This window comes from Primulina tabacum, chromosome 11, assembly GCF_025594145.1.
Source record: "Primulina tabacum isolate GXHZ01 chromosome 11, ASM2559414v2, whole genome shotgun sequence".
NCBI classification, from domain to species: Eukaryota; Viridiplantae; Streptophyta; class Magnoliopsida; order Lamiales; family Gesneriaceae; genus Primulina; species Primulina tabacum.
The window spans coordinates 1,536,213-1,553,124 of record NC_134560.1 but is presented as its reverse complement, the minus strand read 5'-3'; the positions used below and the strand labels follow the sequence as shown (position 1 = coordinate 1,553,124).

Below are 16,912 nucleotides of genomic sequence, written 5' to 3'. Positions count from 1 at the left end.
TGGAAATGCAACCCATGTATGGTAAGAGTTGGTGGCCAAATATTGTGAACGGCTGCCTAGTCCAATGGGAGAATCAGCCGTTGAATGTGGAAGCCTTTCTTCCATAATCTAATGGATACTCTGAGGCAGTGTTTGGTACATTTGATTAGGTAGGTTTATTTTGTTTTAACTTACCTAATCACATGTTTGGTACGCTTTTTATTTAACCAAGTCAATCCCTCCTGTGAATGATTATGTTGTATTAAGTGTGATAAAATAATCACTCCTCACCCCCTAGGATTATTTATCACACTCTTAATCCAGCCTATTTTTCCAATTTTACCATTCTCCTAAATTCAAACTCACAACCATTTCCCTCCACTGACCGTCGTCCGACCACCACCTCCCGCCGCCGACCACCGCCGTTAGTGACTGTCGACGCCGACCGCCCGCCGCCACCTCCTGCCGATCGACCGCCAGTTGATAGCCGGACCGCCGCCGCTGCCGCCGTCGGCTGGCCGACCAACCACCGTCGACCAACTCCGCAGCCGTCCGCCGTCACAAAACTGGAAGGGCAATTTCGTCAATTCATCAAAAAATTATTATTTATCTCATTCTTAACAATCATACCAAACATAATATTATTTTATCATTATCTACTTCAATCATTTTTTTTTATCATTTCTCTCTTAATCATTTCATTATTTTATCTTCCAAACCAAACGTAGCCTTATTACAACAAGAACACAATTTCACGCTCACTCTAAATAACGATTCTGAAATAGGCTAATTCAGATGAATGACAGAAATGGATACAATTTGACGCTTACTCCAATAACGATTAAGAAAAAGTGGTAATCGGAGACCTCTCAGAGAACACAAAATTCAGAAGAATAGAATATATATACATAGTAAACATGTCGAAAATGCTAAATCAACGATAAAAATCATTGCAAGGACATAAAGAATAGACCAATGATCAGTAGTTCGTTAATCTTGAATATATTCAATACACAAAAAATATCCACGTTTTTATCCATGTCATAAAAAATAGCCACAAAGAAGACACAATATGTATGTTAAATCAACAAGAAAAATAATTGTTAATGCATTGTATGTTTCATGATTACACAAAAGTTTACTCATTTTCGTTGGGGAAAGACTTCTATTTGATTGGACCAATATCCCGATCACTTTATATGAATGTGTTTAATTAGTTTGAATAATATTTAAATGTTGGGGAAGTTGGTAAAAAATCCTCAATCAAAACATTTCTTTGGGTTCACTCCCTACCCACAAAATTGTGGTACTATGTCATACAAAATGTGGTACACTTCATGTGGAAATGTGGTACTAAAAAAATACCCAGAGATTGAACACAAAAAAAATCGACGGTTGGGGACTGAATTCCAATTTCCCGTTAAATGTTCGGTTTGACTATTTAAAATAGTTACACACTCCACTCGAGCATAACACAGGCCCATAAAAGTTGCTACAATATTGGGTTCTGACTTGAGCTAGACCTCACTTAGACATGGACCGGATCTATGGGCTGAAGGCCCAATTGGCATGTCCGAGGCTTTAAATTTATCCACATGACGTCATCTAGCATGTCATTGCCTTGGCATTTCTGAACTCGCAGCGTCATAAGCCAAAAGAAAAAAAATCAACGCCCGGAATTGTTCGTTTTCTGCGATCCTATGCGGCAACCTCTAGAACCATTCATGAAATTCGTGGCCCCCTTAAATTTCCCACACTGATTACTTACATATATCCTCATATCCAAGTGGGTTTTGTTTCTCGATATATTTGTATGCACGATATTTGCACGGTTCTTTGATTTTCTTTTACCTTGTTGCGAACTCCTGTTTCTCTGTTTTTTGTTAATATCAGTTTGGTTCTTGATATAATCGAAGCCCCGATGAGGTTAGTCGAAACATACTTTCTTCCTGCTTGTTAGGATTGGATACGATCGTGGTTTTTGTAATCTTATCTTATATTTCGTGCTTTGTTTTGCTTCTTCAAACGATAAAAACAGTTGAAATTAAGAAAAGGTATGAAAGGGTTTACATAAATTCTATTATTTTGAAACTTCAGCTCCAAATTTATTGAGTCGTCACTAAACTTAGTATTTGGTCTGCTCCAGTCACTACTGCTTTTTTGATAGTTTTTTGCTAAATCTCTGTTTTATAATTTGCTGCGTGATTCCTGGACTGCAGTGATGATATGAAGCACAATCAAACTTCGCGGCTAAATTCCATGGAGGATGGTTGAATAGCCCATATTTTTGCTCACAGTATCGGTTTCAGTTATTTGTCAGTTGCACTTTTACAGTTTACTTAGCTTTTAAATCTCTTGGTTCAACCATGTCGGTATTTCACGTACCTGGAGCCTTTAGCAGTTGCCACTCTCAGTTGGATATGAATGTGCTACAAGAGACTATTTCTTACAATGTAATACATATTAGTTCATTGATTCATAATGTCAGTTCTATAGTTCCATCTAGGAGCCTTTGCCATAGAAAACAGAAGATCTGCTCTTTTTCTAAGAATTTTGTTAATCAATTCAAAATCCAACGCTTCTCACACCAAGTTACTTCAAAGAGATGGCTGGTAAGCATTATCTTCTTAGTGGAGTGGACAAGCACAGAACACAATCATAGGACAAGAAATTACTTTTCTCTTCAATCTTTTTGAAATATATATTTTTCTTCTAGTGCCGTTCCCAAGATTCCATTTCACCTGAAAATGAGTATCGCTCATCACGCAACATTGCAATCAGCTTGTTAAGGCGATACCGTAGTTTTGTTGAGCGTGGAGGAGGTGACAACCTAAAAGTATGTCCTATATTTTTTGCTTGTCTGGTTTCTTATAAATACGTTGTTTCTCCTTGCTTATTCACTTATCGAATGATTTCTAGGAGTTCATTATCGCTGGTGTTAATTCTTATGCATTGGGATGCACTGATGAGGGCTTGAGGAAAGAACTTACTGATATGAAGGAATCTGGTGTCGAAATTGAAGCAATGCAGGCTTATGGAGGCAGTACAAGCTTAAAATACAAGATTATCTCCCAAGAAGTTAGTCATCTTATATTTGAGCAAGTGATTACTTTTTCAGAGGGTTCCACGAACCAATATATATTTTTGTTTTTTACTATCAATTCATTTGTGCAGATTGATGAATGCATCTTATGGCTGGGCATTGTGTTTATAACAATTCTTTGTACACCACAACCAACTGTAGTTCGATGGTCATCCACGCCTTCAGTGTCTGATAAGATGCTGCTCCAATGGAAGGGTTTCTGTGCAATCATAGCGAATGCATACTACATGAGAGGAATGGCTTGGTAAGATACTGTTGGCTTTTTTCAATCTTATTCTTTCAATTTTTTGTTAAAAAAGTTGATGTTCAATCCCCGCTTATCTTTCTATATGATTTGCCCAATACCTTATCCATATTGGTCCAAAAACTATTGATAAATCATACATCACGGAGTATGAACGATTTTTCCTTGTATGTGCGCATTTCATGTTACGTGATTGCTTATCACAATACTCTCATATTGCTTGATAGCTCAATAGATATGCTTTAACATTTTATGTAGATAAAGCTTCGGTTTTGGACCAGCAAAGCTGAAATTCCAAATCCTGAAATAATGGATACTGTTTACCTTTATAACTTTAGGCTTCCTGTGAAGACTCTCCAACTGGAACAAATGGCAGTAACGGGGAACGCAGAAGAGCCATCAGTTGTCGCTAGCCGTATGAGACTAGTATTTAGCACCCTTGAGGTCAGTTTTCTGTGTTTTGATTTCCTGAAAATATTTGAGAATTATTCTTGGCTATTTCTTGGGCGGTGGTGGTTGATTCGAAATACAATCGATTTCCAAAAAAAAAAAAGAGTATTGAAATGAGCTTTTCATGCAGGTCGTGAGTCCACAATGGCCAAGAGTATAATATCGTGATGGTGCATCCAACATCAGCATTTCACTTCGTCACTCTTCCCTTCATTCACACGAAACACAGGACAAGATTTATGCCTAGAATATCCATTAATTTGTGCCTCGTGTAATACAGAATTCGTTGACTCTGTATGCATCTCTGAAATGTATATTAATGCATGGCAGAAATTAGTATACAATTATACTCTTCAAATAACTCACGTCTCCGGATCCTAGTACTACACAATCCAAAACTAGTGCCGAAACATCAATCAGCAAAAAAATGAACAGAGATTACAAATTTGATCAGAGAGTTGTAGAAGTAACAAGCGAAAAACCATTTTTTAGCACTTTCATAGCCTGCCAATGGACAGCCGCCGCAGTTTCTGATGTTCCCATCTGGAATACAAAGATAGCAATAAGAATATACATGGTAATAAACAAGAGAACCTAAAATTAAGAAAGATCAATGTCCGGCCACGAGGACGCATATAATAAAAACAATAATTAAGGTTGATAGTGGAGTGTCATTGTTTCATCCAATAATTTGATGCACGGACAGTAGATAAAGGTTAGCTCCCAAGGGTTAAGATTGGCTAAAATGATTTCACAGACCACCAAATAAAGAGGTTTTCATTTTTTACCTTCAACTCCATGGAATGATAGTCTTGCCACAGGCTTGTGTCTTGGTGGTAAGTTGTAAGTGCAGATTCATACAATTTCCGAGCATTTGAAAGACCTGCTTTATCCCCAGCAGATGCAAGATTCATTTCTAGCTCAATACATTTTCTGTATATGGCAAGTCCAGGATGCGGTAGGGCAAGAAATCTGCAGTCCAGAAAAAGGATAAAAGATCATATGCATCAGTGCAAAAGTCTATCACGGGTAGGTCAACATATGAAATACTTATGATGCATGCATACATATATGTACCCACCGCTTATACATAAGTCTCGAGCTATCAACTCCATCCCTTTGAAGAATATAATTTACAATTATTGATGAGAGAGAAAACCCAAAATCGTTTCCGCCATATTTGGCCAATGAAAGCACTGCAGTATCCACAAGCTTGTCAAAATAATGTCTCTGGTTTGCAAAATATTTTAGTCCCTGCAAATCACCAAAGGAAAACCTAGTTACCAAGTCGAGAAATCCCTTTTTCTTCCTCAAAGTTTTACCAAGCATACAAATCACCATCACGGCAGACTGTAAAATCGGAGGAGGTTCAAGAAACTACTCAGCAACAATCAATTGGCAGCATTACTAGCTTGCTTAAAAATGCAAAAAGGGCATTAATTTGAGACAAAGAGTCAGCATATAAATAGATAAGAGTTTAGTGCAGTGCTTGTAATTACACAGAAGGAATAAGGTATCAAAATTTCTGCATACCATAAGCCAGATGTTTTCTGCTTCTAAAATGCTAACTTTTATCAAAACATTGCTGAGGAGTTCAAAGATATATGGTTGATCAGCCTTGTTAGGAGAGAGAGTCACGCCCTGAATATGTCTCATTTTTATGGACAGACGCAAGGTCCATAAATGCACCGCATTTGAAAATTTTCCGGAGCAAAGTCTTTCAACCAGCCTTTTAGCTTCATCCAATTTTCTCAGCTGCAATAAGAATGAAACATGCAGGCAAGCAAGATCCTCTGTCAAGCAGCAAAGGTTCTCAGCCTTCTCAAATACTGTTTCAAGATGTGAAACAACTTTAATAGCATGACCATGCTTGGTCAAGAAAGCGTTCGTTTCTCCATCGCCCCCTTCGTCACTGGCTGCATCCATGAGGAATTTTACATAAACATTGAACATCGAAGCTGATGGTAGAAATTTCAAACCCTCCTCGTAAACCTAGAAATACCACACATGAAAGGTGAGTCTCAAATGCAACTTCATACCACAAATTCATAATGTCCCACTGTATCAAACAAAAACACAAATCAGTTAACCAGTATCACAATAAACAGGTTTGATTTGTACTTCATTTCAAGCATACCCATTCTGTGAATTGGGGGCCTAGTGCCATGTGGGAACTATTATCTACGAGCCTTGCATTATAATAAGGCATTTGAAGTCCAAAAGTACAAATTCAAGATTCAATCTGTCAATAAAATCTTCTGTGGCATGAAGATTGCTGGTTGATTATTTGCCAGTGGCAGCTTGGCGTACAACGTACTTTGAAACCAGCTGCCAAGAAAAATTTCACAATTGGCCAACAAGTATTAATACCTGGCTGTTATGATACTTTGGAACAACTTCACGAATTGAGTACATCTAATCATTTTAGGACGCCCTAATCAAATAATTTCAGCTCAAACCTATCAAATTTTTACAGTATGATTGGTTGGCCAGGAATCTAATTTGTGAGGAGAATTAATTTTTTAAAAATAAATAATTATGAAAGAAAAGGAAAATAATCATAGCACCTGAGATTATATTCACGTGTATATTCTAACAAAATGGAAACAATCTTTATTTAATACGATAAATATTTCAAAATTAAAAAGTATGGCCTCAAAATAAATTACCTAAAATTTAGAACAAAAATGATGACAAATTTTCCAATATGTCATCCATAACACGTCTCAAAGCAATTAAGTCTTGGAAAAAACAAAGACAAGAAATAATGTTTTAATCTTGCAATATAACTACCTACTACAGATATTGAAACTAACAAAAGATAAACATAAAACACATCCACGGTGGCAGCTGTTGGAGACCCAGTGGATCCAAAGCCTAATCCTGGTCACTAATTGCAGAAAGTCCAAATGGGATAATATATGAAGTGTACGCATAGTCATATCAATTAAATAATCATGGAGAAAGGGTCCCTTTTACGGGACTAAATCTTCTACTGCACTTGGTGCTCCAAACCGTGCTACACTATATCCGAACTATCTAAGTTTGCACAAATTTTAAAAAACTAAAAGCACAAAATATTATATATAAACACAATACAATAAATTACTGACAAATATCTCAAATACGATAAACAATTAAAACAATTTATTTATTTTTTTAAGAAAAGATGAATAAAATATTTTGTCTGTGATTTATTACATTTTGTTTATAAAAAGTCGTGCAAATGGGATTTGTTTGAGCAAACAGGTAGCACGGATTGGAGTACTAAATGTAGCAAAGTATTTTGTTCCCCCCTTTACAATGCATTAATTTGAATCGAGGGAAGTTACTAATGGATTGCTGTATTCACATCCCTTGGATAGGAGAGAGGAATGATCAACTAAGATGTTAAGATTCACAGCATGCTTACCACATAAACATATTAGTTCATTGTCAAAAACCTCTTAACTCGAGATCAAATTTCCACCTAAGTTGTTGGCACAAAATAATGCATGGTAAAGGGAATTACGATATTAAACTGGTCAACCTGGATCGCCTTTCCCAGCTGTTCAGGATTTATTCCTTTGATGTCACCTATTTCAACCCTTGCAAGCCAATCCCAGTACTGCGGTTCTTTTGCAAATTCCTTTTTCATGTCATCGAGTATTTTCTTTCGTGTATCATCTGAAAGAGGCAGATCTATGGCTTCTAGTATCTCTAGTAACCGAGTTCTGAGACTAACAGCTGTTGGCAGAGCGAGGATTGCAGCACTATAAACAGTTTGTAGAATGTTCAATCCATGCTCCCTAAACAAATCAACCTTCCCCATAGATTCACGCTCTTGGAGAGCAGACATTTTATCATCTTCCCCTGGCTCATTCAAAGCCATAAACAATTCCTTGTTATCATCTCTCCACTGTTTCTCATCAACACCTCTCTGATCACGAGTCAGGGTCCCCTCATCCTCTCCTAATGCAACCTTTCGGGCTTTTAACTTGTTCAGATATGTGAGTTCCATACGAATGTACTCTATCCACAAGTCCTCTGAAGTAGGGCATGCTCTCAAACCATTTTGCATTAGAGAACGAGCAGCTGCAACATTCAGATTCTGATCGAATTCCCAAGCAGCAGCATATATCCAAACACCAGGCACTTTCGGATGAAACCTAACTAGTTGAGCCAGAGCCTATACAACCATAAGATGGGAAATTGTATGTGTCAGGTTCAAGTACAGGCACCGAAAGGAGAACAAATGGAGCCAAATCAATTTATGATACCAATGCGTGATTTTTATCTATACACTCTACGTACCTAAAGAAACCAATTTAATTGTTTTTTTCATGCTAACGCAAGTCTTCAACCCAATATCCTGGTGTCGAATAAATTTTTTGATGAAAAATTAGATCTTTATTTTCTTTTCGCGATTAGAAAAAAAATGCAAAGCTCCATACACTTCCCTACTGAAATCCAAGATCTAAGAACAAAAGTGACCATATTAAGGTAGTTTTCCAAGAATCCAGATGTAAGAACAGAAGTCACCATATTAAGGTAGTTTTGCTAGACTTAGTTTAAGTGCCAATAAAATGTTTTGAAATTATACATAGAAGTTAGGAAACATACCTAAGCTAAGCGAAATTGTAAAAATTGCATCAACCATAAAAATGAGCTCGATACAAACTAATCTAATTTCAACATCTAAAAAATGAGAACAAAAACAGTCAATATAAAAGCAATACCTTCTTTAGCACACACAAAAAAAATACCTTCTTCATTCTCCCGTTGCCACGCGCTCTGCAAAACTCCAAATATTGAAACCAAAGTTCAATGTCTCCCTTAAACCGGTTCGTGGCAAGCCGATAAGTTTCTAAAATTCTGGAGACCCCAGCGTAATCGGAGACTGACTTCTTCGATTTTTTACCGCCGGAATTATTTGAAAAAGATTTTTTACGAAGGAGGCGGAGGGATTCGAGATTCTTTTCGTAGTCGATGTATGCTAAGAAATCTTGCTTGAGGGGGCTCGGTCTTTTGAGACGGTACTCGAACTTGCGGCGGCGCTTAACAATCTCAGCTATCTCTCGGCGGCTGAACAATCCCCGCCGCTCTAGATCATCTAGCTCGTCTAGCATGCGCTCTAGCTTGAATTGCACCACGTCCGCCATTGCCGGTAGAATCTCAAGCAAGTGCTCGTTCAGGTGTGGGGGAAAACGGACTGAGATATGACTGCGTGTTTACGCACGGATGAAATCCAAGGGAATACAATTAGTGGGCCGATTATAAAATGGACTGTATTGGTCTATGCTTTTGGGCTTTGATGCTCCATGGACTGAGCATACAAGCAATCATTAAGTTACGAAATGCTAAATGAAAATTTGAGAAGCCCTTTTCGAGTTTTGAATTTTTTTCTCTTTTTCATAGGGAGACGTGGGTATGTTCGGCTATTTATTTTTTCCAGGAAAAAAAAAATAAAAAATCGATCCAAATTTCATTTTTAAATAATAAAACCAAACTTTGTAATCTTTTCTTTCCTCAAAATATTTTTAATTACAACACATTAAATTTTTTATGGTTATATTATATTTTAATCCAATATATTATCATGAAAAACCTGGAAAATAACTAATGCGCCTCGAAAGAATTATGGTATCTTTATATTAACAAAGAATGTTCACGTGTTATGCACGTGAGTGATTAATAATTAAAAAAAATAATCACGAAATTTAGATAATGTTTAAAATCGTTTGAATAACATCATGTTTACGAGTAATTATCAATCTAAATATATCAAAACACAACAAATACATATACATCACGACAATAAATCATATATATCCTCTTATTTATATGACATTTTTTAATTCACATTATTATAACATAAAGATAACTTTTTCAAACTAACAAAAATATTTTTTTTTTGCTCATTTTTAACCTCTTGCGAATTTTGTTTAACTTTCTTTGTGTGTTTTTAGAATACATATTATAATTAGTTAATTTTATATCATAATGTATCATTTGTAAATTTATATTGATGATTAATAATTTTATGTGAAATAAAATTTTAAAATAATATAACTCAAATAAATATGTGTAGTAAAACACGTATATAAATAAAATAATATGTAATACTACTGTTAAAAAATATAATATATTATAATTTTAATATCAAATGTTAATAAATTATCATTATAATTCATATTATTATAAAAGTTTTCTTGGTTAAAAAATGTATAATGATTATCGGAGTAGAAAGTAATTTCCATTTTTTTTTAATTTTTCGTTATATGAATAAAGTTGAAATAAATCAAACTAATCAAATTATATTATAAATAAAATATTAGACAAATTTGTAAAAGAGCACATAGAATTTACATGCTCTCAATGTCCATTTTCATTGGAAAAATAACATTACTGACATGTTTTTAGTGATATATTGAGACATTAATTAAATATCACAATTTAAGAAATTAAAAATAAAATAAAGTATCATATTAGGTGTTTTGTAATATTTGTTGTCAATTCAACCGAATAATAAAATAAGATTATTTTTATTTCCAATCTCAGTCTCTAAATATATTTTCTAGAATAATTTACGACAATATTTGAAAATTTTCATCTATTGTCTGACCTAATTTATTTTAGAAGAATTTAAAATTCGCACTTTATTAATTTAGTCAAATTAACATAATATAAATCGAGTTACATTTGATCACAAATCAAATGATCTCATCCGAAAGCAAATCAAGATATTATCTCACCCATATTTTATCTCAACTATTTCATCATGAGAGATTTGAGCGGAAGTGATAGTGATAATCATTTACCCACACATGTACTCCATTGAGTTAAGCAATCAATAGCCATGAAGTCTTCCGCCATTCATTAACAAACAAAATGCACAAAAAAAGTCAATCGTAAATCTTAAAATTTGATGAAGCAGAAGATCCTCAGAAGTCACCACATTGGGAATGACATGATAGCTCACTTTGAAGAGGGTGACTTGGAGAAAAGCCTTTGGTCCATTCTTTGTATACCTCAACGCAACCACGGATGTGTCCAAAGCATGCAACTTATGGCTAGATGCAAAGAAGCAGGCACACCTGCACAAATATGTTTCTTTTTAAACCCAAAAAAAAAAAAAAAAAAGGTGAGGAAAATATGAGAATATGCAGATTGAGAAATTGTGAGACTTTTGGCACCTATGACTTCATACTATTAAAAAAGCTTGTTATTATCCATGTGATTGATGAGTGCTTATTATTCCCCAGCGCACTGAAGTTTTATCTTGCTTGTACCATCCTTAGAGGTTAGCTGAAGAGTCATTATGGCCATATGAGTTTTGTCTCCTCGCCATATCACCTCACTTACAAAGAGCGCGGTTCAGCTGCAGGGCGATTCTTTCTCCAAGACAGGTAACCAAGTTACACTTAGAGAACATAGATTCTTAAAGTGTAGAAGATTACGCAAAACATAATAATTTGAGATTGTTTCCTACAATGAGAAAGTGTATAGCAGCTTATCGGTTTCTTCCCAATAAACTAGATATATCTCAGCTTCCGTGCTTCCTGCTAAGTCTGCATACATTGGACTATCAGCTGCGAGAACTGAAGGCTCATGGCAAACTGAAAGCGAGGTTCTTACCAAATTAAGTTCTTCTCTGGCACTACGAGGTTCCGATTTCTAATCATAGACAATTTATGCAAAATTTTGGACACAAACAGACGTGGATGGAAATTTTACAATTAAAAATGTCATACCAGGAGTGTATGGTCTTCGTGGCTGGGTTACAGGTTACATTGACTGAAAGAAGATCTCTTTAATATATCTGCAGGTAAATACATGAGAATGAAATTTTTTTACTTTTTTTCCCAAACTTGAACTGTTAGTTTTTGGTTACTTCTATTCCTGCATGTTGTGCTACCAAAGGTGTAAAAATGGACACCGAGATTTACGTGGAAATCCCATCAAAAAATTATCAGGGTAAAAATCACGGGCAAGATGAAAAGAATTCCACTATAATATTTTATGATGTACAACCACTCACTGTGTTTCCAAAAGAGAACATATACCCTCTTAATATATGAGAACAAACATCTCACAAATATTATAGAACTAAGTACTCAAATACTATAAGATGAGATAGAACTCGATGAAAGAATGATTTCAGAATGAGGGGAAAGAGCTCTATTCGTCTGTGTGAAAACGCGTATAAAAACACGACGTCCGTCAAACTTGAAACGTGTACTTTGAATTTAACAAAATGTTTACATTGTCAAATTTATCAACTCACAAAGCTGCTCAATGATAGCATTCAACCAATGCATTTAATCCATTTCCTGTGTCAATCCAACATTTTGCACATCAAACAAATCATAAACCTTATAATAATCTAATTTGATGATCCTGTCGTTGAAAATTGCCGCATGTGTTGTTTACTAAATCAGTACATAGCCAAGGTCTTAGTTCTTCTATTTACCTATGGTTAAAATTCAGGCAATATGGAATGTGGGATAGATACACGGATAGGCATCCTACGTCTTCTCTATCTTCACAAAATCAACATAAAAGTACTCAGGATTGTCTTAAATAGTAATGCAAGTTCAAACTTCAAAAACCATGGGGAAATTTAGCATGATTCATGTTGTTATACAGGAGGGCCGCAGATTTGACCTCAACTCGGTAGCTAGTGGAATTTACAAGTTGAGATTGTCTATAGCATCAGCCGCCCGTTCTGACTTAGAGGTCTTGCCATCCCTAGAGCTAGCACCCGTTATTATTGTTATTTTTTAAAAGAAGACTGCATATAACGATTGATCAAATTTACTTAAACTCCGCGATCAAAACTGGTGTTTGCAGGTGCATGCTAACCAAATGAATGGCAAACAGCTCGTATTGCAGTTGCTGAATTTAGGAGCAGATAATGCAGTTTGCAGACAAGGAATTCATGGGCTCTATCAGCTTTACAGTGCTGATATTTCCGCGCCTCTTTTAATTGAAGGTGACAGCTGCATATCTCTTAACCAAGCGAGGGATGGAGATGCATTTGTGGAATTCTTTATGACTATATGAGGCTGGAAGCTCCACCAACACAACAGAGTTAATAGAAAGAACTGAAAATGTACATCATACAAGCAAAAACGCTTAATTTCATATGAGACCCCGAGTGCAAATATCAAATTTTTTATTCTCTTTCCATTATCTGTACGCAGTCGGCAGTGCTTAACCGCTCAAACACTTGGTCACTTGGATGATTTGTGAAAGTTAAAAAAGAAGCAAGCTGTTGTAGGCTTAATTTTTTTTACTAGCTATTCAGATCGTTGAACAATTCACCACCAACAAATTTAAAACACTGAAACTAGTACTGATGAATATCTGTTCGGTCCATCAGTTTCGGAGGGGCAGGTGAATGTCAAGAGTCTGGGCTGACTCCTTCACAATTTAACTCAAGTCCATGTATCATAATAACTTAGACAGAAAAATGACATTTTATAAACAATCACTTCATTCCCTTGAAGAAGGACTGCAGAAAACAGTCAACAAAATGCTCACAGAAGTACAAATAGCCCTTCATTGGTTCAGTTCTAGGCACAATATTTTGCAGCAAGCACGGAAGCAATAAGAGAGAAAGTAAAAAGGCACAAAAGAAGTCATGACATCGATTCTGATGAAGCACCAAGTTCTTAGTTGGATCACTGAGATATGTTGTGACATATTGTTAACAGAAGTCCGTAGTGATCACTGGGTAAAACAGGAAGCACCAACTTAGTGACCTGCCCTTTCACTCTCTTTTCCTTGATATGCGACAGACCTTCAATAGCATCCATCCCTATCATTTCAATTTCCTTAACCTTGAAATCTTTCAACTTACAAACAAATCGATCCAACCGTTTTTGCAGAGTTCTGTTACCACTCAACATCTTGTTTGATTTTGTGTCATATGTCCATCCAATTTCTCCAGGCCGTAGCTCTGTCCAGGCATCTATCCAGTCATCAGCTAAAGGGAACCCACCATCCAATTTATCATCCCAGTTCATGTCCCCACAAAAGATTACGTTTAGATTTTCATCAAGAAATTTAACAGCTTCCTTGGCTTGATCGACACGTTCTTTGCTGAACATCTGATCCCATTTTGGCGGGCTTGGGCAAGGGCTTTCTAAGTGGCTTGTAGCAACAACCAGTGCTACATCTGGCAGCACTTCAACCTTCGCAACACAAAGTTCCCGCCCCATGATGGAGTTTCGGAATGGTTTGCAGCTATAGGATTTAACAGTCAGTTTACATAACTGCAAAAGATTTATCGCTGTAAGTGCCTCAATTGAGAGTGTGATGAGCGGAAAACTGAAATTTTTAGTCCAAATGGTTCCTGGTGATATGGATCCAACGCGCGAACAACACAAAATAATTTTGGCAATTGAGAATTTATGACTATATGAAACATGAAACATCATCAAAAATCAAAGTAGAGTTCCCTGCCTATACATTATTTAATAATTTCTTCTTTGGATCACCTGCATGCAGAAATATGGTCCTGGAAACTCCATATCATTTGAAATTGAGCACCGGTACTCCTTCCACCAACTCGATTGCTGGAAAATTCCATAGAAACTGGGGGTAACCTCCTGTAGAAGTACTTAGGCACAACCGGTGACAAACATGAAAAATAATGGGATTTTAAGAAATAAAAATAATTATTAAGGAAAGAAAACCTGAAAACATATAATATCCGGTGAGTGCAGTTCAATAAGGTTGCCCAGCGCTTTCATCCTCTCGTGCATCTCAAGATCTTCATGAAACCAAACATTATAACTCAAAATCTTCCATGTTTTAGATTCTGAAGCCAGATGAGTCCCACCAGAAACAAGCACTGCTGTACAGAATTGTTATGTTATAATTCCAAATTCTAGCAATACAAGGGAAAATGGAAGAAGCAACACGATCAACAAATTAGAGACTTCTGCAGAGCGAGGCCAATGCAAGAGCAGCAAACAATTTTTTTTGCATCCAATGAATTAATAATATCAATGAAATTTCAACACAATTTATCAAAAGGGAGCAGCGAAATCAGAAGAATTATTCAGTTGCTACATTTCATGCTCTGGTTTGACAAAAAGGGCATAGTTCCAACTTCCAACTATATTTTCAAAAAGAATACACAACAAAACCAAATTCCTTCATAATAACATACAAAGATAAAAGCTGAATTAGTAAATAACCTTCCAACATTATATTTTTAACTGTAGATTCACTGATAGAAAATATTTCTGCACACCAGGTTCCCTCAGTTTATTCTTTCAGTTGTTTTGTGTGTTACTTAGAACCAATTACAAAATTTGAGACCTGCAAGCCTCATTATATAGGTGCCAAAATGATATCCTCCATGAGAAATGTCGCATATTCATTATGTTAATTCCATTTACATGTGTCTCGAGACACGTGAGATTCCAAATGCTACAGATTCCTCATGTTTCTGTAGTGGTGAGATCCAATTCTTCTCAACTTGCACAAAGTACGTTGCATACATACAATGGATCACTGCGTGAATGTCGCTGCTTTAACTCGGATTAACTGAACATAGACACTCCAATATGCATGCATTTTAAACCGAATACGTTCACTCTATCAAACTTTAAAAACAGAATCGACATCGTCATTTAATAACATAATGCGATGTGAAATTCAAACGATTTAATAAAACCTTCAAAAAGGAAATGGCGGATGAATAAGACTCCTAGCGAAAGAGCAAGACAGGAGATTAAGAATCATAAAAAAGTTCTAGAACATACCAGATAATTCTACTTCCAATGCCTCATTTGCAGGTTTCACGGCCCTAAACCCAGAAGAACCACCCGCATTACCCCAACCACCATCCGCACTTGAGCCTTCCCGATCTTTCCGCTTATTACTGCAAGGGCGAACTACTGGCAAGATAACTTTTTTATCTCCAGAGTTACCGCCCCTATTAACACCAATTTCCACAAATGGGCTCTCCCTACTTCCCAAACCACCAATATCGCTACGCAGCGAAGGCGAAAAAATGTCATCTTTTGACTGACCAGAGCAACCAGTGTCATCGTTACCGAAAGAAGCATTCTCATTCTTTCCTTTCTTGATACCGTTACAACTTTTCAAGGGCAAGAAGACGCTGCCAATGGAAGAACCCAAAAGACCATGATCAAGATCATCGTCGTCGACTTCGAGAGTGGACAACAGAGAAGCTGAAACCCTGGTGCCGCAAATTTCGCAGGTTGTGCTGCCATACGGGTTCAAGAAGGTGCAGCCGGCGCATGACCACTTAGGTTTTGATGAACACGATAACGATGACAATAGAGACTGTGGTATTGGGGTGAGACAGATTTGACAGTGTGACTTCCGGGAAGCTGGGTTCTTGAATGTGCACTTGGAGCACGTCCAAGACATTGTTTTTATCATCAAATATAGGGTTTTTTGAAAGGTTTCGGCGATTACGATGGAGATGGGAGAGGAAGACGATTGGATTTACTACGTTAAGCAATGAAAGTAGTACGATTTTGAAATCGAAACCACCGGTGATGGTTGCCGCTTTTCGAGAGAAACTTATGTTTCCCTATTCCTTCTGTGTTCAAACTTCCATTTACTCTTCACTTTATGGTCGACTATTAATTGTTTAGGTGATTTGTAATAATAAACTAATTGAAGAATTTCAAATGCTAACAAAATCCAAATTTCGAACTTGATGAAACAAACATTGCTCAACTCACCAAACATTAAATCTAAAACTGCCATCTTTGCTATGCAGTCAAATTTTTTTATTAACGGCAAATAACATGATGTTATTTTTAGACATAACACAACAACGTAAAGATGAAAAAATAACACGACAACTTGTTACAAATAAAAAAATTTCATTCGAAAGAAAATCAGAAGAAGAATAACAATAGAAAGAAACATGGATTACGTGTAGAGGAAGCAAAAAACGTGATCGTGTGTATGTTTATGTTATTTTTTGATCATTTTGTCAATAAACAACAGGAAAGAATGAGTAATTTTCTAAGTTATATATCTAATTTGATATTTGGATAATGAAGTTGGACCAAAACAGTTTTTATACTCGACATAAAATAGAAATCCGTCTCAATAACCGTGAGATGATCTGAAATGAATTTTTTTGTAAATTTGCATGT

The 16,912-nt window shown here is 36.1% G+C and overlaps 3 protein-coding genes across 7 annotated transcripts; 1 reads left to right on the top strand and 2 right to left on the bottom strand.

Annotated features, from left to right (window-relative positions):
* Nucleotides 1-1,603: 1,603 nt before the first annotated feature.
* Nucleotides 1,604-4,120, top strand: LOC142518918 (uncharacterized). 4 transcript variants are annotated; one of them, XM_075621777.1, is made up of 7 exons: nt 1,604-2,033; nt 2,199-2,591; nt 2,696-2,815; nt 2,899-3,057; nt 3,154-3,326; nt 3,665-3,770; nt 3,907-4,120. In XM_075621777.1, exons 2-7 carry the CDS (start codon nt 2,346-2,348, stop codon nt 3,934-3,936), a joined length of 834 nt encoding a protein of 277 aa, XP_075477892.1. In that variant the 5' UTR covers nt 1,604-2,033; nt 2,199-2,345; the 3' UTR covers nt 3,937-4,120. The 4 variants fall into 4 exon arrangements, with proteins under 4 accessions (XP_075477892.1, XP_075477891.1, XP_075477894.1 ...); XM_075621779.1 differs by having other exon boundaries at nt 1,605-1,765; XM_075621778.1 differs by having other exon boundaries at nt 1,605-1,905.
* On the bottom strand, nt 4,026-9,017 carry LOC142518916 (uncharacterized). 2 transcript variants are annotated; one of them, XM_075621774.1, is made up of 6 exons: nt 8,522-9,017; nt 7,288-7,944; nt 5,310-5,768; nt 4,858-5,030; nt 4,565-4,748; nt 4,026-4,319 (listed from the first exon to the last, which is right to left on the bottom strand). In XM_075621774.1, the coding sequence occupies exons 1-6, from the start codon at nt 8,915-8,917 to the stop codon at nt 4,227-4,229; spliced, it is 1,962 nt and encodes a 653-aa protein (XP_075477889.1). In that variant the 5' UTR covers nt 8,918-9,017; the 3' UTR covers nt 4,026-4,226. The 2 variants fall into 2 exon arrangements, with proteins under 2 accessions (XP_075477889.1, XP_075477890.1); XM_075621775.1 differs by having other exon boundaries at nt 7,306-7,944; nt 8,522-9,016.
* A 4,206-nt stretch (nt 9,018-13,223) lies between these two features.
* LOC142519052 (uncharacterized) lies at nt 13,224-16,384 on the bottom strand. The gene is made up of 4 exons (XM_075621944.1): nt 15,536-16,384; nt 14,459-14,619; nt 14,261-14,371; nt 13,224-14,035 (listed from the first exon to the last, which is right to left on the bottom strand). Exons 1-4 carry the CDS (start codon nt 16,179-16,181, stop codon nt 13,442-13,444), a joined length of 1,512 nt encoding a protein of 503 aa, XP_075478059.1. The 5' UTR covers nt 16,182-16,384; the 3' UTR covers nt 13,224-13,441.
* Between the last annotated feature and the right edge of the window lie 528 nt (nt 16,385-16,912).